The following is a 24,526-nucleotide window of genomic DNA, read 5'->3' as shown; positions in this document are numbered from 1 at the left end:
TAGTAATGTGGAGCTGGTTTTATTCCACTTGTACATTAGTAATGGGAGCTGGTTTTATTCCAGTTGTACATTAGTAATGGGAGCTGGTTTTATTCCAGTGGTACATTAGTAATGGGAGCTGGTTTTATTCCAGTTGTACATTAGTAATGGGAGCTGGTTTTATTCCAGTTGTACATTAGTAATGGGAGCTGGTTTTATTCCAGTTGTACATTAGTAAAGGGAGCTGGTTTTATTCCAGTGGTACATTAGTAATGATACATTAGTAATGTGGAGCTGGTTTTATTCCACTTGTACATTAGTAATGGGAGCTGGTTTTATTCCAGTTGTACATTAGTAATGGGAGCTGGTTTTATTCCAGTGGTACATTAGTAATGGGAGCTGGTTTTATTCCAGTGGTACATTAGTAATGGGAGCTGGTTTTATTCCAGTTGTACATTAGTAATGGGAGCTGGTTTTATTCCAGTTGTACATTAGTAATGGGAGCTGGTTTTATTCCAGTTGTACATTAGTAATGATACATTAGTAATGGGAGCTGGTTTTATTCCAGTTGTACATTAGTAATGGGAGCTGGTTTTATTCCAGTGGTACATTAGTAATGGGTGTCTGGTTTTATTCCAGTTGTACATTAGTAATGGGAGCTGGTTTATTCCAGTTGTACATTAGTAATGGGAGCTGGTTTTATTCCAGTTGTACATTAGTAAAGGGAGCTGGTTTTATTCCAGTTGTACATTAGTAATGATACATTAGTAATGGGAGCTGGTTTTATTCCAGTTGTACATTAGTAAAGGGAGCTGGTTTTATTCCAGTTGTACATTAGTAATGATACATTAGTAATGGGAGCTGGTTTTATTCCAGTTGTACATTAGTAAAGGGAGCTGGTTTTATTCCAGTTGTACATTAGTAATGATACATTAGTAATGGGTGTCTGGTTTTATTCCGTTTGTACATTAGTAATGGGAGCTGGTTTTATTCCAGTTGTACATTAGTAATGGGAGCTGGTTTTATTCCAGTTGTACATTAGTAATGGGAGCTGGTTTTATTCCAGTTGTACATTAGTAATGGGAGCTGGTTTTATTCCAGTGGTACATTAGTAATGGGAGCTGGTTTTATTCCAGTTGTACATTAGTAATGGGAGCTGGTTTTATTCCAGTTGTACATTAGTAATGGGAGCTGGTTTTATTCCAGTTGTACATTAGTAAAGGGAGCTGGTTTTATTCCAGTTGTACATTAGTAATGATACATTAGTAATGGGAGCTGGTTTTATTCCAGTTGTACATTAGTAATGGGAGCTGGTTTTATTCCAGTTGACCTATATGGACCAGACCTTAACCAATCATCTCTCTCTGTAGATGGTAGTGAAGGACCAGACCTTAACCAATCATCTCTCTCTGTAGATGGTAGTGAAGGACCAGACCTTAACCAATCATCTCTCTCTGTAGATGGTGGTGAAGACCCACATGGACCAGACCTTAACCAATCATCTCTCTCTAGATGGTGGTGAAGGACCAGACCTTAACCAATCATCTCTCTCTGTAGATGGTAGTGAAGGACCAGACCTTAACCAATCATCTCTCTCTGTAGATGGTAGTGAAGGACCAGACCTTAACCAATCATCTCTCTCTGTAGATGGTAGTGAAGGACCAGACCTTAACCAATCATCTCTCTCTGTAGATGGTGGTGAAGACCCACATGGACCAGACCTTAAACAATCATCTCTCTCTAGATGGTGGTGAAGGACCAGACCTTAACCAATCATCTCTCTCTGTAGATGGTAGTGAAGGACCAGACCTTAACCAATCATCTCTCTCTGTAGATGGTAGTGAAGGACCAGACCTTAACCAATCATCTCTCTCTAGATGGTAGTGAAGGACCAGACCTTAACCAATCATCTCTCTGTAGATGGTAGTGAAGGACCAGACCTTAACCAATCATCTCTCTCTGTAGATGGTAGTGAAAGACCAGACCTTAACCAATCATCTCTCTCTGTAGATGGTAGTGAAAGACCAGACCTTAACCAATCATCTCTCTCTGTAGATGGTGGTGAAGACCCACATGGACCAGACCTTAACCAATCATCTCTCTCTGTAGATGGTGGTGAAGACCTACATGGACATGGACCAGGACAGCGAGGAGGAGAAGCAGCAGTATCTGAACCTGGCTCTCCATCTGGCCTCCGAGTTCTTCCTGAGGAACCCCAACAAGGACGTGCGTCTCCTGGTGGCCTGCTGCCTGGCTGACATCTTCAGGATCTACGCCCCTGAGGCCCCTTACACCTCACACGACAAGCTGAAGGTAACTGGTCTAACCTTCATCTAACCTTCAACACAACCCATAACCCCCTTACACCTCACACGACAAGCTGAAGGTAACTGGTCTAATCTTCAACACAACCATAACCCCATACACCTCACACGACAAGCTGAAGGTAACTGGTCTAACCTTCATCTAACCTTCAACACAACCCATAACCCCATACACCTCACACGACAAGCTGAAGGTAACTGGTCTAATCTTCAACACAACCATAACCCCATACACCTCACACGACAAGCTGAAGGTAACTGGTCTAATCTTCAACACAACCATAACCCCATACACCTCACACGACAAGCTGAAGGTAACTGGTCTAACCTTCATCTAACCTTCAACACAAACCATTACCCTTTATAAAACCATAACCCTTTATAAAACCATTACCCTTTATAAAACCATTACCCTTTATAAAACCATTACCCTTTATAAAACCATTACCCTTTATAAAACCATAACCCTTTATAAAACCATAACCCTTTATAAAACCATAACCCTTTATAAAAACATTACCCTTTATAAAACCATACCCCTTTATAAAACCATACCCCTTTATAAAACCATTACCCTTTATAAAACCATTACCCTTTATAAAACCATACCCCTTTATAAAACCATAACCCCTGTATAACCAGGACTGATTGATAGGCTGATCCTTTGACCTTCCTCCTGTCCAGGACATCTTCCTGTTCATCACCAGACAGCTGAAAGGACTGGAAGACACCAAGAGCCCACAGTTCAATAGATACTTCTACCTGCTGGAGGTGAGGGGTCAGGGGTCAGGGGTTAGACTATTGTCACTAGTTACCACAGCCACAAAGTCATAATTATGGCTAAACCCCGCCTCTTTCTTAAATTTATATTTTTAAAATATATATATATTTTTATAAACCTAACCTTAACCACGCGGGCAAATCTTAAAGTCCATAAAGCATTAATGTTTAAGATATAAATACATTTTTTTGACATCTGACAGCTGAAAGGGGTTAAAGGTCAGAGGCTGGGGGACCGGCAAGGAAATATCTCAGTTGCATTACGTCTCTCTCTCCGTCTCTCTCTGTCTCTCTCTGTCTCTCTCTCTGTCTCTCTGTCTCTCTCTCTGTCTCTCTGTCTCTCTCTGTCTCTCTCTCTGTCTCTCTCTGTCTCTCTCTCTGTCTCTGTCTCTCTCTCTCTCTGTGTGTCTCTGTCTCTCTCTCCGTCTCTCTCTCTCTCTCTCTCTCTCTCTCTCTCTCTCTCTCTCTCTCTCTCTCTCTGTCTCTCTGTCTCTGTCTCTGTGTCTCTCTCTCTCTCTGTGTCTCTCTCTGTCTCTGTGTCTCTCTCTCTCTCTGTCTCTCTCTGTCTCTCTGTCTCTCTGTGTCTCTCTCTCTCTTGTGTCGTTCTCAAAACCCATTGGAGAAAGGTCAGAGGGGAGGGGCCTCCTGGTTTTTCTCATCCAAATGGGGTTTTGAGAAGATGAGATGTGAGGAGTATGCAATTGAGATCTTTCCCAAGAGCCCTTGCAGTTGAACAGATATTTCAACCCTGCTGGAGGTATGGATAGACTCCTAATGAGGAGGGTTTGTTTGGTGAGGCGCCGTCCTGAATGTTGGTTGATTTTAACCCCTTGTGGACCTCATTGACGGTGTGTAGAACCTGGCGTGGGTGAAGTCGTACAACATCTGCTTTGAGCTGGAGGACTGCAACGACATCTTTATCCAGCTCTTCAAGACGCTCTTCTCTGTCATCAAGTAAGACCTGTCTGTCTGTCTGTCTGTCTGTCTGTCTGTCTGTCTGTCTGTCTGTCTGTCTGTCTGTCTGTCTGTCTGTCTGTCTGTCTGTCTGTCTGTCTGTCTGTCTGTCTGTCTGTCTGTCTGTCTGTCTGTCTGTCTGTCTGTCATCAGATACTGGTGATGACGGCCTGTCTGTCTGTCATCAGATACTGGTGATGACGGCCTGTCTGTCTGTCATCAGATACTGGTGATGACGGCCTGTCTGTCTGTCATCAGATACTGGTGATGACGGCCTGTCTGTCTGTCATCAGATACTGGTGATGACGGCCTGTCTGTCTGTCATCAGATACTGGTGATGACGGCCTGTCTGTCTGTCATCAGATACTGGCGATGACGGCCTGTCTCTATAGAGGAGGCGATGACGGCCTGTCTCGCGCTAATTACAGTTACTAGTTAATTTAATTAACTTAATGCTAAATTGGCCAAGTCACAGTTACTAGTCTACCTGTTTAAATAAAATACCCTCTCTCTCCCCCTCTCTCTAACCTCCCTCTCCCTCTCTCCCCCTCTCTCTAACCCCTCCCTCTCTCCCTCCTACAGTAACAGTCACAATCAGAAGGTCCAGATGCACATGTTGGACCTGATGAGTTCTATAATAATGGAGGGAGACGGAGTCACACAGGAACTACTGGACACCATACTGATTAACCTGATACCTGCTCACAAGGTAACACACTGATCAACCTGATACCTGCTCACAAGGTAACACACTGATCAACCTGATACCTGCTCACAAGGTAACACACCACACTGATCAACCTGATACCTGCTAAACACCACACTGATCAAGGTAACACACTGATCAACCTGATACCTGCTCACAAGGTAACACACTGATCAACCTGATACCTGCTCACAAGGTAACACACTGATCAACCTGATACCTGCTCACAAGGTAACACACCTGATCACCTGATACCTGCTCACAAGGTAAACACTGATCAACCTGATACCACAAGGTCCACACACTGATCAACACTGATCAACCTGATACCTGCTCACAAGGTAACACACTGATCAACCTGATACCTGCTCACAAGGTAACACACTGATCAACCTGATACCTGCTCACAAGGTAACACACTGATCAACCTGATACCTGCTCACAAGGATCAACCTGATACCTGCTCACAAGGTAACACACTGATCAACCTGATACCTGCTCACAAGGTAACACACTGATCAACCTGATACCTGCTCACAAGGTAACACACTGATCAACCTGATACCTGCTCACAAGGTAACACACCACACTGATCAACCTGATACCTGCTCACAAGGTAACACACTGATCAACCTGATACCTGCTCACAAGGTAACACACTGATCAACCTGATACCTGCTCACAAGGTAACACACTGATCAACCTGATACCTGCTCACAAGGTAACACACTGATCAACCTGATACCTGCTCACAAGGTAACACTGATCAACCTGATACCTGCTCACAAGGTAACACACTGATCAACCTGATACCTGCTCACAAGGTAACACACTGATCAACCTGATACCTGCTCACAAGGTAACACACTGATCAACCTGATACCTGCTCACAAGGTAACACACTGATCAACCTGACCTGCTCACAAGGTAACACAACCTGATACCTGCTCACAAGGTAACACCACACTGATCAACCTGATACCTGCTCACAAGGTAACACACTGATCAACCTGATACCTGAGGTCATCAACCTGATACCTGCTCACAAGGTAACACACACTGATCAACCTGATACCTGCTCACAAGGTAACACACTGATCAACCTGATACCTGCTCACAAGGTAACACACTGATCAACCTGATACCTGCTCACAAGGTAACACACTGATCAACCTGATACCTGCTCACAAGGTAACACACTGATCAACCTGATACCTGCTCACAAGGTACCACACTGATCAACCTGATACCTGCTCACAAGGTAACACACACTGATCAACCTGATACCTGCTCACAAGGTAACACACTGATCAACCACCTGATCAACCTGATACCTGATACCTGCTCACAAGGGTAACACACCACACTGATCAACCTGATACCTGCTCACAAGGTAACACACCACACTGATCAACCTGATACCTGCTCACAAGGTAACACACCACACTGATCAACCTGATACCTGCTCACAAGGTAACACACTGATCAACCTGATACCTGCTCACAAGGTAACACACTGATCAACCTGATACCTGCTCACAAGGTAACACACTGATCAACCTGATACCTGCTCACAAGGTAACACACACACTGATCAACCTGATACCTGCTCAAGGTAAACACTGATCAACCTGATACCTGCTCACAAGGTAACACACTGATCAACCTGATACCTGCTCACAAGGTAACACACTGATCAACCTGATACCTGCTCAAGGTAACACACCACACTGATCAACCTGATACCTGCTCACAAGGTAACACACTGATCACCTGATACCTGCTCACAAGGTAACACACTGATCAACCTGATACCTGCTCACAAGGTAACACACTGATCAACCTGATACCTGCTCACAAGGTAACACACCACACTGATCAACCTGATACCTGCAAGGTCACAACACTGATCAACCTGATACCTGATCAACCTGATACCTGCTCACAAGGTAACACACTGATCAACCTGATACCTCACAAGGTAAACACTGATCAACCTGATACCTGCTCACAAGGTAACACACTGATCAACCTGATACCTGCTCACAAGGTAACAACCACACTGATCAACCTGATACCTGCTCACAAGGTAACACACTGATCAACCTGATACCTGAGGTAACACACTGATCAACCTGATACCTGCTCACAAGGTAACACACTGATCAACCTGATACCTGCTCACAAGGTACACCACACTGATCAACCTGATACCTGCTCACAAGGTAACACACTGATCAACCTGATACCTGCTCACACCACACTGATCAACCTGATACCTGCTCACAAGGTAACACACTGATCAACACTGATCAACCTGATACCTGATACCTGCTCAAGGTAACACACTGATCAACCTGATACCTGCTCACAAGGTAACACACTGATCAACCTGATACCTGCTCACAAGGTAACACACACTGATCAACCTGATACCTGCTCACAAGGTAACACACCACACTGATCAACCTGATACCTGCTCACAAGGTAACACACCACACTGATCAACCACCACACTGATCAACCTGATACCTGCTCACAAGGTAACACACCACACTGATCAACCTGATACCTGCTCACAAGGTAACACACTGATCAACCTGATACCTGCTCACAAGGTAACACACCACACTGATCAACCTGATACCTGCTCACAAGGTAACACACCACACTGATCAACCTGATACCTGCTCACAAGGTAACACACTGATCAACCTGATACCTGCTCACAAGGTAACACACTGATCAACCTGATACCTGGTAACACACCACACTGATCAACCTGATACCTGCTCACAAGGTAACACACTGATCAACCACTGATCAACCTGATACCTGCTCACAAGGTAACACACCACACTGATCAACCTGATACCTGCTCACAAGGTAACACACTGATCAACCTGATACCTGCTCACAAGGTAACACACTGATCAACCTGATACCTGCTCACAAGGTAACACACTGATCAACCTGATACCTGCTCACAAGGTAACACACTGATCAACCTGATACCTGCTCACAAGGTAACACACTGATCAACCTGATACCTGCTCACAAGGTAACACACTGATCAACCTGATACCTGCTCACAAGGTAACACACTGATCAACCTGATACCTGCTCACAAGGTATACCTGCTCACAAGGTAACACACTGATCAACCTGATACCTGCTCACAAGGTAACACACTGATCAACCTGATACCTGCTCACAAGGTAACACACCACACTGATCAACCTGATACCTGCTCACAAGGTAACACACCACACTGATCAACCTGATACCTGCTCACAAGGTAACACACCACACTGATCAACCTGATACCTGCTCACAAGGTAACACACTGATCAACCTGATACCTGCTCACAAGGTAACACACTGATCAACCTGATACCTGCTCACAAGGTAACACACTGATCAACCTGATACCTGCTCACAAGGTAACACACTGATCAACCTGATACCTGCTCACAAGGTAACACACTGATCAACCTGATACCTGCTCACAAGGTAACACACCACACTGATCAACCTGATACCTGCTCACAAGGTAACACACTGATCAACCTGATACCTGCTCACACACTGGTAACACCTGCTCACAAGGTAACACACTGATCAACCTGATACCTGCTCACAAGGTAACACACCACACTGATCAACCTGATACCTGCTCACAAGGTAACACACTGATCAACCTGATACCTGCTCACAAGGTAACACACTGATCAACCTGATACCTGCTCACAAGGTAACACACCACCACTGATCACTGACCTGATACCTGCTCACAAGGTAACACACTGATCAACCTGATACCTGCTCACAAGGTAACACACTGATCAACCTGATACCTGCTCACAAGGTAAACACACTGATCAACCTGATACCTGCTCACAAGGTAACACCACTGATCAACCTGATACCTGCTCACAAGGTAACACACCACACTGATCAACCTGATACCTGCTCACAAGGTAACACACTGATCAACCTGATACCTGATACCTGCTCACAAGGTAACACACTGATCAACCTGATACCTGCTCACAAGGTAACAACACACTGATCAACCTGATACCTGCTCACAAGGTAACACACCACACTGATCAACCTGATACCTGCTCACAAGGTAACACACTGATCAACCTGATACCTGCTCAAGGTAACACTGATCAACCTGATACCTGCTCACTGATCAACCTGATACCTGCTCACAAGGTAACACACTGATCAACCTGATACCTGCTCACAAGGTAACACACTGATCAACCTGATACCTGCTCACAAGGTAACACACTGATCAACCTGATACCTGCTCACAAGGTAACACACTGATCAACCTGATACCTGCTCACAAGGTAACACACTGATCAACCTGATACCTGCTCACAAGGTAACACACTGATCAACCTGATACCTGCTCACAAGGTAACACACTGATCAACCTGATACCTGCTCACAAGGTAACACACTGATCAACCTGATACCTGCTCACAAGGTAACACACTGATCAACCTGATACCTGCTCACAAGGTAACCACACTGATCAACCTGATACCTGCTCACAAGGTAACACACCACACTGATCAACCTGATACCTGGTAACACACTCAACCTGATAGGGTAACACACCACACTGATCAACCTGATACCTGCTCACAAGGTAACACACTGATCAACCTGATACCTGCTCACAAGGTAACACTGATCAACCTGATACCTGCTCAAGGTAACACACTGATCAACCTGATACCTGCTCACAAGGTAACACACTGACCTGATACCTGAGGTACCTGCTCACCTGATAGGTAACACACTGATCAACCTGATACCTGCTCACAAGGTAACACTGATCAACCTGATACCTGCTCACAAGGTAACACACTGATCAACCTGATACCTGCTCACAAGGTAACACACTGATCAACCTGATACCTGCTCACAAGGTAACACACTGATCAACCTGATACCTGCTCACAAGGTAACACACCACACTGATCAACCTGATACCTGCTCACAAGGTAACACACCACACTGATCAACCTGATACCTGCTCACAAGGTAACACACCACACTGATCAACCTGATACCTGCTCACAAGGTAACACACCACACTGATCAACCTGATACCTGCTCACAAGGTAACACACCACACTGATCAACCTGATACCTGCTCACAAGGTAACACACTGATCAACCTGATACCTGCTCACAAGGTAACACACTGATCAACCTGATACCTGCTCACAAGGTAACACACCACACTGATCAACCTGATACCTACTCACAAGGTAACACTGATCAACCTGATACCTGTTTGATCCTCTCTCCTCCTGTCCAGAACCTGAATAAGCAGGCGTACGACTTGGCCAAGACTCTGCTGAAGAGGACCGTTCAGACCATAGAAACATGTATCGCAAACGTTAGTACTGTAAACTAATATATATATATATACCTATACTATACACAAACGTTAGTACTGTAAACTAATATATATATATATATATACCTATACTATACACAAACGTTAGTACTGTAAACTATACTATACACTACACTATATATATACCTATACTATACACAAACGTTAGTACTGTAAACTAATACATATATATACATATATACCTATACTATACACAAACGTTAGTACTACATTTAACATTTACATTTAAGTCATTTAGCAGACGCTCTTATCCAGAGCGACTTACAAATTGGTGCATTCACCTTATGACATCCAGTGGAACAGTCACTTTACAATAGTGCATCTAAATCTTAAAGGGGGGGGGGGGGTAGAGAGTGAGAGGGATTACTTATCAGGTACTGTAATCTAATATATATATATATACATATATACCTATACTATACACTATATATACATATATACCTATACTATACACAAACGTTAGTACTGTAAACTAATATATATATATATATACATATATATACCTATACTATACACTATATATACATATATACCTATACTATACACTATATATGCATATATACCTATTCTATACACTATATATGCATATATACCTATACTATACACTATATATACATATATACCTATACTATACACTATATATACATATATACCTATACTATACACTATATATACATATATACCTATACTATACACTATATATACATATATACCTATACTATACACTATATATACATATATACCTATACTATACACTATATATACATATATACCTATACTATACACTATATATATATATACCTATACCTATACTATACACTATATATGCATATATACCTATACTATACACTATAAATATATATATGTGTGTGTTTATATATTGATGTGTGTGTGTGTGTGTGTGTGTGTGTGTGTGTGTGTGTGTGTGTGTGTGTGTGTGTGTGTGTGTGTGTGTGTGTGTGTGTGTGTGTGTGTGTGTGTGTGTGTGTGTGTGTGTGTGTGTGTGTGTGTGTGTGTGTATAGATACACACTATCTATCGTTCAGACCAACTAACATCTCTGCCTCTCTCTCTGCCTCTCTCTCTGCCTCTCTCTCTGCCTCTCTCTCTGCCTCTCTCTCTCTCTCTCTCCCTGCCCCTCTCCCTGCCTCTCTTCCTCTCCCTACCTCTCTCCCTGCCTCTCTTCTTCTCCCTACCTCTCTCTGACTCACTGTCTCTCTCCCTCTCCCTCCCTGCCTCTCTCCCCCTCCCTGCCTCTCTCCCCCTCCCTGCCTCTCTCCCCTCCCTGCCTCTCTCCCCCTCCCTGCCTCTCTCCCCCTCCCCCTCTCCCCCCCCCCTGCCTCTCCCCCTCTCTCCCCCCTCCCTGCCTCTCTCCCCCTCCCTGCCTCTCCCTGCCTCTCTCCCCCTCCCTGCCTCTCTCCCCCTCCCTGCCCTCTCCCTCTCCCTGCCTCTCTCCCTCTCCCTGCCTCTCTCCCTCTCCCTTCTCTCCATCTCCCTGCTCTCTCTCCCTCTCCCTGCCTCTCTCCCTCTCCCTGCCTCTCTCCCTCTCCCTGCCTCTCTCCCTCTCCCTGCCTCTCTCCCTCTCCCTGCCTCTGATCCCTCTCCCTGCCTCTCTCCCTAACCCTCCCCTCCCTGCTCCTCTCTCCCTCCCTGCCTCTCCCCCTCTCCCTGCCTCCCTCCCCTCTCCCTGCCTGCTCTCCCCCTCTCCCTGCCTCTCTCCCTCCCTCCCTGCTCCTCCTCTCTCCCTCCCTCCCTGCCTCTCTCTCTGCCTCTGCCTCTCTCTCTCTGCCTCTCTCTCCCTCTCTCTGCCTCTCTCTCTCTGCCTCTCTCTCCCTCTCTGCCTCTCCCTCTCTCTCCCTGCCTCTCCCTCTCTCTCCCTGCCTCTCCTCTCTCTCCCCCTCCCTGATCTCTCTCTCTCTCCCTCCCCCTCCCTGCCTCTCCCTCTCCCCTCTCCCTCCCCCTCCCTGCCTCTCCCTCTCCCTCCCCCTCCCTGCTCTCTCCCTCCCCCTCCCTGCCTCTCCCTCCCCTCCCTGCCTCTCCTCCCTCTCCCTGCCTCTCTCTCCCCCTCCCTGCCTCTCTCTCCCTGCCTCTCTCCCTCTCCCCCTCCCTGCCTCTCTCTCCCCCTCCCTGCCTCTCTCTCCCCTCCCTGCCTCTCTCTCCCTGCCTCCCTCCCCCTCCAGTTCTTTAACCAGGTGCTGGTGATGGGCAAGTCTTCAGTCAGTGATCTGTCAGAACACGTGTTTGATCTGATCCAGGAGCTGTTCTCCATCGACCCTCTGCTGCTCACGTCCGTCATGCCCCAGCTAGAGTTTAAACTCAAGGTATAGGACCCATCGACACACACAGGGGGTTGTAATGGTTCTGTCCCGCCTGGTTAGGACAGGTGGTTAGGACAGGTGGCCTCCTTATAGTCGTCAGGTTCTGTCCTGTCTAATTAGGACAGGTACACTCCTGATAGTCACCAGGTTCTGTCTGGTTAGGACAGGTATACACCTGATAGTCACCAGGTTCTGTCCTGTCTGGTTAGAACAGGTTCTGTCCTGTCTGGTTAGGACAGGTGGACTCCTGATAGTCACCAGGTTCTGTCCTCTCTGGTTAGGACAGGTATACACCTGATAGTCACCAGGTTCTGTCCTGTCTGGTTAGAACAGGTTCTGTCCTGTCTGGTTAGGACAGGTGGACTCCTGATAGTCACCAGGTTCTGTCCTGTCTGGTTAGGACAGGTATACTCCTGATAGTCACCAGGTTCTGTCCTCTATGGTTAGGACAGGTAAACTCCTGATAGTCGCCAGGTTCTGTCCTCTCTGGTTAGGACAGGTATACACCTGATAGTCACCAGGTTCTGTCCTGTCTGGTTAGAACAGGTTCTGTCCTGTCTGGTTAGGACAGGTGGACTCCTGATAGTCACCAGGTTCTGTCCTGTCTGGTTAGGACAGGTATACTCCTGATAGTCACCAGGTTCTGTCCTCTATGGTTAGGACAGGTAAACTCCTGATAGTCGCCAGGTTCTGTCCTGTCTGGTTAGGACAGGTAGCCTCCTGATAGTCGCCAGGTTCTGTCCTCTATGGTAAGGACAGGTATACACCTGATAGTCACCAGGTTATGTCCTGTCTGGTTAGGACAGGTATACACCTGATAGTCACCAGGTTATGTCCTGTCTGGTTAGGACAGGTGTCCTCCGGATAGTCGCCAGGTTCTGTCCTCTCTGGTTAGGACAGGTAAATTCCTGATAGTCGCCAGGTCCTGTCCTGTTTGGTTAGGACAGGTAACTCCTGATTGTCGCCAGGTTCTGTCCTCTCTGGTTAGGACAGGTAAATTCCTGATAGTCGCCAGGTCCTGTCCTGTTTGGTTAGGACAGGTAATTCCTGATTGTCGCCAGGTTCTGTCCTCTCTGGTTAGGACAGGTACATTCCTGATAGTCGCCAGGTTCTGTCCTCTCTGGTTAGGACAGGTACATTCCTGATAGTCGCCAGGTCCTGTCCTGTCTGGTTAGGACAGGTAACTCCTGATTGTCGCCAGGTTCTGTCCTGTCTGGTTAGGACAGGTTCTGTCCTGTCTGGTTAGGACAGGTTCTGTCCTGTCTGGTTAGGACAGGTTCTGTCCTGTCTGGTTAGGACAGGTTCTGTCCTGTCTGGTTAGGACAGGTTCTGTCCTGTCTGGTCAGGACAGATATACTCCTGATCGTCACCAGGTTCTGTCCTGTCTGGTTAGGACAGGTATACTCCTGATCGTCACCAGGTTCTGTCCTGTCTGGTTAGGACAGGTATACACCTGATCGTCACCAGGTTCTGTCCTGTCTGGTTAGGACAGGTTCTGTCCTGTCTGTTTAGGACAGGTTCTGTCTGGTTAGGACAGGTTCTGTCCTGTCTGGTCAGGACAGATATACTCCTGATCGTCACCAGGTTCTGTCCTGTCTGGTTAGGACAGGTATACTCCTGATCGTCACCAGGTTCTGTCCTGTCTGGTTAGGACAGGTTCTGTCCTGTCTGGTTAGGACAGGTTCTGTCCTGTCTGGTTAGGACAGGTTCTGTCCTGTCTGGTTAGGACAGGTTCTGTCCTGTCTGGTTAGGACAGGTTCTGTCCTGTCTGGTCAGGACAGATATACTCCTGATCGTCACCAGGTTCTGTCCTGTCTGGTTAGGACAGGTATACTCCTGATCGTCACCAGGTTCTGTCCTGTCTGGTTAGGACAGGTATACACCTGATCGTCACCAGGTTCTGTCCTGTCTGGTTAGGACAGGTTATGTCCTGTCTGTTTAGGACAGGTTCTGTCTGGTTAGGACAGGTTCTGTCCTGTCTGGTCAGGACAGATATACTCCTGATCGTCACCAGGTTCTGTCCTGTCTGGTTAGGACAGGTATACTCCTGATCGTCACCAGGTTCTGTCCTGTCTGGTTAGGACAGGTATACACCTGATCGTCACCAGGTTCTGTCCTGTCTGGTTAGGACAGGTTCTGTCCTGTCTGTTTAGGACAGGTTCTGTCTGGTTAGGACAGGTTCTGTCCTGTCTGGTCAGGACAGATATACTCCTGATCGTCACCAGGTTCTGTCCTGTCTGGTTAGGACAGGTATACTCCTGATCGTCACCAGGTTCTGTCCTGTCTGGTTAGGACAGGTTCTGTCCTGTCTGGTTAGGACAGGTTCTGTCCTGTCTGGTTAGGACAGGTTCTGTCCTGTCTGGTTAGGACAGGTTCTGTCCTGTCTGGTCAGGACAGATATACTCCTGATCGTCACCAGGTTCTGTCCTGTCTGGTTAGGACAGGTATACTCCTGATCGTCACCAGGTTCTGTCCTGTCTGGTTAGGACAGGTATACACCTGATCGTCACCAGGTTCTGTCCTGTCTGGTTAGGACAGGTTCTGTCCTGTCTGTTTAGGACAGGTTCTGTCTGGTTAGGACAGGTTCTGTCCTGTCTGGTCAGGACAGATATACTCCTGATCGTCACCAGGTTCTGTCCTGTCTGGTTAGGACAGGTATACTCCTGATCGTCACCAGGTTCTGTCCTGTCTGGTTAGGACAGGTTCTGTCCTGTCTGTTTAGGACAGGTTCTGTCTGGTTAGGACAGGTTCTGTCCTGTCTGGTCAGGACAGATATACTCCTGATCGTCACCAGGTTCTGTCCTGTCTGGTTAGGACAGGTATACACCTGATCGTCACCAGGTTCTGTCCTGTCTGGTTAGGACAGGTATACTCCTGATCGTCACCAGGTTCTGTCCTGTCTGGTTAGGACAGGTTCTGTCCTGTCTGGTTAGGACAGGTTCTGTCCTGTCTGGTTAGGACAGATAAACTCCTGATAGTCGCCAGGTCCTGTCCTGTCTGGTTAGGACAGGTTCTGTCCTGTCTGGTTAGGACAGGTTCTGTCCTGTCTGGTTAGGACAGTCACCACCTACACAGACACAGCTGTTTCCTTTGAAGATGTTGATATGATTTTGGTCTGAATGACCTGAAATCTTGTTGTTGTGTATAAGACATAGATATGGACACAAGCACTGAGATATGTCTTTTTTAAAATTATTTATTTAACTCTGCAAGTCTGTTAAGAACAAATTCTTATTTACAATGACGGCCTACCAAAAGGATAAAGGCCTGGGATTAAAAATAATACAATTTAGATATAGGACAAAATGCACATCACGACAAGAGAGACAACACTCCATAAAGAGAGACCTAAGACAACATAGCATGACAAGAGAGACAACACTACATAAAGAGAGACCTAAGACAACATAGCATGACTAGAGAGACAACACTACATAAAGAGAGACCTAGACAACAACATAGCATGACTAGAGAGACAACACTACATAAAGAGAGACCTAGACAACAACATAGCATGACTAGAGAGACAACACTACATAAAGAGAGACAACACTACATAAAGAGAGACAACGCTACATAAAGAGAGACAACACTACATAGAGAGAGACAACACTACATAAAGAGAGACAACACTACATAAAGAGACAACACTACATAAAGAGAGACAACACTACATAAAGAGAGACAACACTACATAAAGAGAGACAACACTACATAAAGAGAGACAACACTACATAGAGACAACACTCCATAAAGAGAGACAACACTCCATAAAGAGAGACCTAAGACGACAACATAGCATGACTAGAGAGACAACACTACATAAAGAGAGACACCACTACATAAAGAGAGACAACACTACATAAAGAGAGACCTAAGACGACAACATAGCATGGCTAGAGAGACAACACTACATAAAGAGAGACAACACTACATAAAGAGAGACAACACTACATAAAGAGAGACAACACTACATAAAGAGAGACAACACTACATAAAGAGAGACAACACTACATAAAGAGAGACAACACTACATAAAGAGAGACCTAAGACGACAACATAGCATGACTAGAGAGACAACACTACATAAAGAGAGACCTAGACAACAACATAGCATGACTAGAGAGACAACACTACATAAAGAGAGACAACACTACATAAAGAGAGACAACACTACATAAAGAGAGAACTAAGACAACAACATAGCATGGCAAGAGAGACAACACTACATAAAGAGAGACAACACTACATAAAGAGAGAACTGAGACAACACTACATAAAGAGAGACAACACTACATAAAGAGAGACGTAAGACAACATAGCATGACTAGAGAAACAACACTCCATAAAGAGAGACAACACTCCATAAAGAGAGACAACACTCCATAAAGAGAGACAACACTCCATAAAGAGAGACAACACTCCATAAAGAGAGACAACACTCCATAAAGAGAGACAACACTACATAAAGAGAGACGTAAGACAACACTACATAAAGAGAGACAACACTACATAAAGAGAGACAACACTCCATAAAGAGAGACCTAAGACAACATAGCATGACAAGAGAGACAACATAGTATGACAAGAGAGACAACACTACATAAAGAGAGACAACACTACATAAAGAGAGACCTAGACAACAACATAGCATGGCAAGAGAGACAACATAGCATGACTAGAGAGACAACACTACATAAAGAGAGACAACACTCCATAAAGAGAGACCTAAGACAACATAGCATGACAAGAGAGACAACATAGCATGACTAGAGAGACAACACTACATAAAGTATATAAGTATATGCCATTTAGCAGACGCTTTTATCCAAAGCGACTTACAGTCATGTGTGCATACATTCTATGTATGGGTGGTCCCGGGGATCGAACCCACTACCCTGGCGTTACAAGCGCCATGCTCTACCAACTGAGCTACAGAAGGACCAAAAAAAGAGAGACAACACTACATAAAGAGAGACAACACTACATAAAGACAGACAACACTACATAAAGAGAGACAACACTACATAAAGAGAGACAACACTACATAAAGAGAGACAACACTACATAAAGAGAGACAACACTACATAAAGAGAGACAACACTACATAAAGAGAGACCTAAGACTACAACATAGCATGACTAGAGAGACAACACTACATAAAGAGAGACCTAAGACTACAACATAGCATGACTAGAGAGACAACACTACATAAAGAGAGACAACACTACATAAAGAGAGACCTAAGACTACAACATAGCATGACTAGAGAGACAACACTACATAAAGAGAGACCTAAGACTACAACATAGCATGACTAGAGAGACAACACTACATAAAGAGAGACAACACTACATAAAGAGAGACCTAAGACTACAACATAGCATGACTAGAGAGACAACACTACATAAAGAGAGACCTAAGACTACAACATAGCATGACTAGAGAGACAACACTACATAAAGAGAGACCTAAGACTACAACATAGCATGACTAGAGAGACAACACTACATAAAGAGAGACCTAAGACTACAACATAGCATGACTAGAGAGACAACACTACATAAAGAGAGACAACACTACATAAAGAGAGACCTAAGACTACAACATAGCATGACTAGAGAGACAACACTACATAAAGAGAGACCTAAGACTACAACATAGCATGACTAGAGAGACAACACTACATAAAGAGAGACAACACTACATAAAGAGAGACATCACTACATAAAGAGAGACAACACTACATAAAGACAGACAACACTACATAAAGAGAGACAACACTACATAAAGAGAGACAACACTACATAAAGAGAGACAACACTACATAAAGACAGACAACACTACATAAAGAGAGACAACACTACATAAAGAGAGACATCACTACATAAAGACAGACAACACTACATAAAGAGAGACAACACTACATAAAGAGAGACAACACTACATAAAGAGAGACAACACTACATAAAGAGAGACAACACTACATAAAGAGAGACAACACTACATAAAGCGAGACAACACTACATAAAGAGAGACAACACTACATAGAGACAACACTACATAAAGAGAGACAACACTACATAAAGCGAGACAACACTACATAAAGAGACAACACTACATAAAGAGAGACAACACTACATACAAGAGACAACACTACATAAAGAGAGACAACACTACATAAAGCGAGACAACACTACATAAAGAGAGACAACACTACATAGAGACAACACTACATAAAGAGAGAACTAAGACAACAACATAGCATGACAAGAGAGACAACACTACATAAAGAGAGACAACACTACATAAAGAGAGACAACACTACATAGCAACATGACAACATAGCATGGTAGCAACACGACAACATAGCATGGTAGCAACACGACAACATAGCATGGTAGCAACACGACAACATAGCATGGTAGCAACACGACAACATAGCATGGTAGCAACACGACAACATAGCATGGTAGCAACACGACAACATAGCATGGTAGCAACACGACAACATAGCATGGTAGCAACACGACAACATAGCATGGTAGCAACACGACAACATAGCATGGTAGCAACACGACAACATAGCATGGTAGCAACACGACACGATTATAATGCTGAAACATGAGGTGATGGAGGAGGATGAACAGCCTCAGGATCTCATCATCAAAAAATAAAAACCTTCAACCGGTCTGTTTATCAATACCGGGGTATATAGTAAAATTAGAGATATATATACTAGCCAGCCTTACGCCAAGCCCACCACCTAAGCCCCATTTCCTTCCAGAAAAAAACCCTGGACACACACACACCTACTAGACCCAAAATACGACCGTTGAATTAAAATCTATTTAAAGTCTCTAATCTAATTTTGTCTGTGTGTTACAGAGTAATGACGGAGAAGAACGGCTAGCTGTGGTCAGACTGCTGGCCAAGCTGTTTGGAGCCAAAGACTCAGAACTGGCCACTCAGAACAGACCGCTGTGGCAATGCTTCCTGGGACGGTGAGACACACACACACATTACACAGCCGCACGCACACGCTTGTAGTAGAGGTGCGTTAACAAGGTGTTTGTGTGCTCCATCTCCAGGTTCAATGACATCCATGTCCCAGTGAGGCTCGAGTCGGTCAAGTTCGCTTCCCACTGTCTGATGAACCATCCAGACCTGGCCAGAGACCTCACAGGTAGGTGTCAACTGTCCAGACCTGGCCAGAGACCTCACAGGTAGGTGTCAACTGTCCAGACCTGGCCAGAGACCTCACAGGTAGGTGTCAACTGTCCAGACCTGGCCAGAGACCTCACAGGTAGGTGTCAACTGTCCAGACCTGGCCAGAGACCAGGTAGGTGTCAACTGTCCAGACCTGGCCAGAGACCTCACAGGTAGGTGTCAACTGTCCAGACCTGGCCAGAGACCTCACAGGTAGGTGTCAACTGTCCAGACCTGGCCAGAGACCTCACAGGTAGGTGACCTCAGACCTGGCCAGAGACCTCACAGGTAGGTGTCAACTGTCCAGACCTGGCCAGAGACCTCACAGGTAGGTGTCAACCGTCCAGACCTGGCCAGAGACCTCACAGGTAGGTGTCAACCGTCCAGACCTGGCCAGAGACCTCACAGGTAGGTGTCAACCGTCCAGACCTGGCCAGAGACCTCACAGGTAGGTGTCAACCGTCCAGACCTGGCCAGAGACCTCACAGGTAGGTGTCAACCGTCCAGACCTGGCCAGAGACCTCACAGGTAGGTGTCAACGTCCAGACCTCCAGACCTCCAGGTAGGTGGCCAGAGACCTCACAGGTAGGTGTCAACCGTCCAGACCTGGCCAGAGACCTCACAGGTAGGTGTCAACCGTCCAGACCTGGCCAGAGACCTCACAGGTAGGTGTCAACCGTCCAGACCTGGCCAGAGACCTCACAGGTAGGTGTCAACCGTCCAGACCTGGCCAGAGACCTCACAGGTAGGTGTCAACCGTCCAGACCTGGCCAGAGACCTCACAGGTAGGTGTCAACCGTCCAGACCTGGCCAGAGACCTCACAGGTAGGTGTCAACCGTCCAGACCTGGCCAGAGACCTCACAGGTAGGTGTCAACCATCCAGACCTGGCCAGAGACCTCACAGGTAGGTGTCAACCATCCAGACCTGGCCAGAGACCTCACAGGTAGGTGTCAACCATCCAGACCTGGCCAGAGACCTCACAGGTAGGTGTCAACTGTCCAGACCTGGCCAGAGACCTCACAGGTAGGTGTCAACCGTCCAGACCTGGCCAGAGACCTCACAGGTAGGTGTCAACCATCCAGACCTGGCCAGAGACCTCACAGGTAGGTGTCAACCGTCCAGACCTGGCCAGAGACCTCACAGGGACCTTCTTTGAAGTCCCACGACCGAGTTTGGGAGGCGCTGACCTAACCAAATATGTCTGTATCGTCCAATCAGAGTTCCTGAAAGTGCGATCACATGACCCAGAGGAGGCGATCCGACACGACGTCATCGTAACGATCATCAACGCGGGGAAGAAAGACCTGAACCTGGTTAACGACCAACTGCTGGGCTTCGTTAGGGAGAGGACCCTGGACAAGAGGGTGCGACCTCCGTTCTTTATTCTCACCTGACCTCTACCTCCTCTGTTCTCACCTGACCTCTACCTCCTCTGTTCTCACCTGACCTCTACCTCCTCTGTTCTTTATTCTCACCTGACCTCTACCTTCTCTGTTCTCACCTGACCTCTACCTTCTCAGTTCTCACCTGACCTCTACCTTCTCTGTTCTTTATTCTCACCTGAACTCTACCTTCTCTGTTCTCACCTGACCTCTACCTTCTCAGTTCTTTATTCTCACCTGACCTCTACCTCCTCTGTTCTTTATTCTCACCTGACCTCTACCTTCTCTGTTCTCACCTGACCTCTACCTTCTCCGTTCTCACCTGACCTCTACCTTCTCCGTTCTCACCTGACCTCTACCTCCTCAGTTCTTTATTCTCACCTGACCTCTACCTTCTCAGTTCTTTATTCTCACCTGACCTCTACCTTCTCAGTTCTCACCTGGCCTCTACCTTCTCAGGTCTTTATTCTCCTCTACCTTCTCAGTTCTTTATTCTCACCTGACCACTACCTTCTCCGTTCTCACCTGACCTCTACCTTCTTTATTCTCACCTGACCTCTACCTTCTCTGTTCTTTATTCTCACCTGACCTCTACCTTCTCAGTTCTCACCTGACCTCTACCTTCTTTATTCTCACCTGACCTCTACCTTCTCTGTTCTTTATTCTCACCTGACCTCTACCTTCTCTGTTCTCACCTGACCTCTACCTTCTCTGTTCTCACCTGACCTCTACCTTCTCTGTTCTCACCTGACCTCTACCTCCTCCGTTCTTTATTCTCACCTGACCTCTACCTTCTCTGTTCTCACCTGACCTCTACCTTCTCCGTTCTTTATTCTCACCTGACCTCTACCTTCTCTGTTCTCACCTGACCTCTACCTTCTCTGTTCTCACCTGACCTCTACCTTCTCTGTTCTCACCTGACCTCTACCTTCTCTGTTCTCACCTGACCTCTACCTTCTCAGTTCTTTATTCTCACCTGACCTCTACCTTCTCAGTTCTCACCTGACCTCTACCTTCTCAGTTCTCACCTGACCTCTACCTTCTCAGTTCTCACCTGACCTGTACCTTCTCTGTTCTCACCTGACCTCTACCTCCTCAGTTCTCACCTGACCTCTACCTTCTCAGTTCTTTATTCTCACCTGACCTCTACCTTCTCAGTTCTTTATTCTCACCTGACCACTACCTTCTCTGTTCTCACCTGAACTCTACCTTCTCTGTTCTCACCTGACCTCTACCTTCTCAGTTCTTTATTCTCACCTGACCTCTACCTTCTCCGTTCTTTATTCTCACCTGACCTCTACCTTCTCAGTTCTTTATTCTCACCTGACCTCTACCTTCTCCGTTCTTTATTCTCCTCTACCTTCTCAGTTCTTTATTCTCCTCTACCTTCTCAGTTCTTTATTCTCCTCTACCTTCTCAGTTCTTTATTCTCACCTGACCTCTACCTTCTCAGTTCTTTATTCTCACCTGACCTCTACCTTCTCTGTTCTCACCTGACCTCTACCTTCTCTGTTCTCACCTGACCTCTACCTTCTCAGTTCTTTATTCTCACCTGACCTCTACCTTCTCAGTTCTTTATTCTCACCTGACCTCTACCTTCTCTGTTCTCACCTGACCTCTACCTTCTCTGTTCTCACCTGACCTCTACCTTCTCCGTTCTTTATTCTCACCTGACCTCTACCTTCTCAGTTCTTTATTCTCACCTGACCTCTACCTTCTCAGTTCTTTATTCTCACCTGACCTCTACCTTCTCTGTTCTCACCTGACCTCTACCTTCTCTGTTCTCACCTGACCTCTACCTTCTCCGTTCTTTATTCTCACCTGACCTCTACCTTCTCAGTTCTTTATTCTCACCTGACCTCTACCTTCTCAGTTCTTTATTCTCACCTGACCTCTACCTTCTCAGTTCTTTATTCTCACCTGACCTCTACCTTCTCCGTTCTTTATTCTCACCTGACCTCTACCTTCTCAGTTCTTTATTCTCACCTGACCTCTACCTTCTCCGTTCTTTATTCTCACCTGACCTCTACCTTCTCCGTTCTTTATTCTCACCTGACCTCTACCTTCTCCGTTCTTTATTCTCACCTGACCTCTACCTTCTCAGTTCTTTATTCTCACCTGACCTCTACCTTCTCAGTTCTTTATTCTCACCTGACCTCTACCTTCTCAGTTCTCACCTGACCTCTACCTCCTCTGTTCTCACCTGACCTCTACCTTCTCAGTTCTCACCTGACCTCTACCTTCTCTGTTCTCACCTGACCTCTACCTTCTCAGTTCTCACCTGACCTCTACCTCCTCAGTTCTCACCTGACCTCTACCTTCTCAGTTCTCACCTGACCTCTACCTTCTCTGTTCTCACCTGACCTCTACCTCCTCTGTTCTCACCTGACCTCTACCTTCTCTGTTCTCACCTGACCTCTACCTTCTCAGTTCTTTATTCTCACCTGACCTCTACCTTCTCTGTTCTTTATTCTCACCTGACCTCTACCTTCTCCGTTCTTTATTCTCACTTCACATCTTTTCATTCTCATCTCTTTGTTTTGGAAAGTAATAGTTTGTTTCTTATGTTTATCTTTCTTTCTCTCCTCGCCGTCGCCTCCTCCTCATCCTCACCTACCCCCCCTCGCTCCTCCTCATCCTCACCTACCCCCCTCCCTCGTCCCCTCTTACCTCCATCATCCTCTCCCTCCCTCTCTCCTCTCCCCCCCTCCCTCTCTCCCTCTCCTCTCTCCTCTCCTCCCCCCTCTCCTCTCCTCTCCCCCCTCTCCCCCTCCTCTCCCTCCTCTCTCTCTCCTCCCCCCCCTCCTCTCCCTCCTCTCTCCTCTCCTCTCTCCTCTCCTCTCCCCCCCTCTCCTCTCCTCTCCTCCTCTCCCTCCTCTCTCCTCTCCTCTCCTCCCCCCTCTCCTCTCCCTCCTCTCTCCTCTCCTCCCCCCTCCCTCTCCTCTCCCTCCTCTCTCCTCTCCTCCCCCTCCTCTCCCCTCCTCTCTCTCTCCTCTCTCCTCTCCTCTCCCTCCTCTCTCCTCTCCCTCCTCTCTCCTCTCCTCCCCCTCCTCTCTCCTCTCCCCTCTCCTCCATAGTGGAGGGTACGTAAGGAGGCGATGATGGGTTTGGCCCAGTTGTTTAAGAAGTACTGTCTCCATCATGAGGCTGGGAAGGAACAGGCCCAGAAGATCTCCTGGATCAAAGACAAGCTGCTCCACATCTACTACCAGAACAGCATCGACGACAAGTACACACACACACACACACACACACACACACACACACACACACACACACACACACACACTCTTCACATAAATGAATCTAAAACTAAACCATTTACGTCTGTTGTTTTGGGATATTCTGGGTTCTTATCCATTTCTCTCCCTCTCTCTGTGTGTCTCTCTCTGTGTGTCTCTCTCTGTGTGTCTCTCTCTGTGTG

General features: G+C 46.3%; 1 protein-coding gene across 1 annotated transcript in view; it reads left to right on the top strand.

The window, feature by feature from the left end:
- Positions 1–2,088: 2,088 nt before the first annotated feature.
- LOC124027494 (sister chromatid cohesion protein PDS5 homolog A) overlaps positions 2,089–24,526 on the top strand; it is a gene marked incomplete at both ends in the record, with an annotated part of 47,559 nt that continues 25,121 nt past the window's right edge. The window contains 10 exon segments of the mRNA XM_046339907.1: positions 2,089–2,292; positions 2,988–3,074; positions 3,940–4,037; positions 4,620–4,746; positions 10,091–10,171; positions 12,372–12,512; positions 19,398–19,513; positions 19,601–19,695; positions 20,939–21,084; positions 24,180–24,331. Coding sequence (XP_046195863.1) covers positions 2,089–2,292; positions 2,988–3,074; positions 3,940–4,037; positions 4,620–4,746; positions 10,091–10,171; positions 12,372–12,512; positions 19,398–19,513; positions 19,601–19,695; positions 20,939–21,084; positions 24,180–24,331 — 1,247 coding nt within the window.

This window comes from Oncorhynchus gorbuscha, unplaced genomic scaffold (assembly GCF_021184085.1).
Source record: "Oncorhynchus gorbuscha isolate QuinsamMale2020 ecotype Even-year unplaced genomic scaffold, OgorEven_v1.0 Un_scaffold_3298, whole genome shotgun sequence".
Classification (NCBI taxonomy): Eukaryota; Metazoa; Chordata; class Actinopteri; order Salmoniformes; family Salmonidae; genus Oncorhynchus; species Oncorhynchus gorbuscha.
The sequence above is the reverse complement of the archived record's forward strand: the minus strand, read 5'-3'. Positions and strand labels throughout refer to the sequence as shown.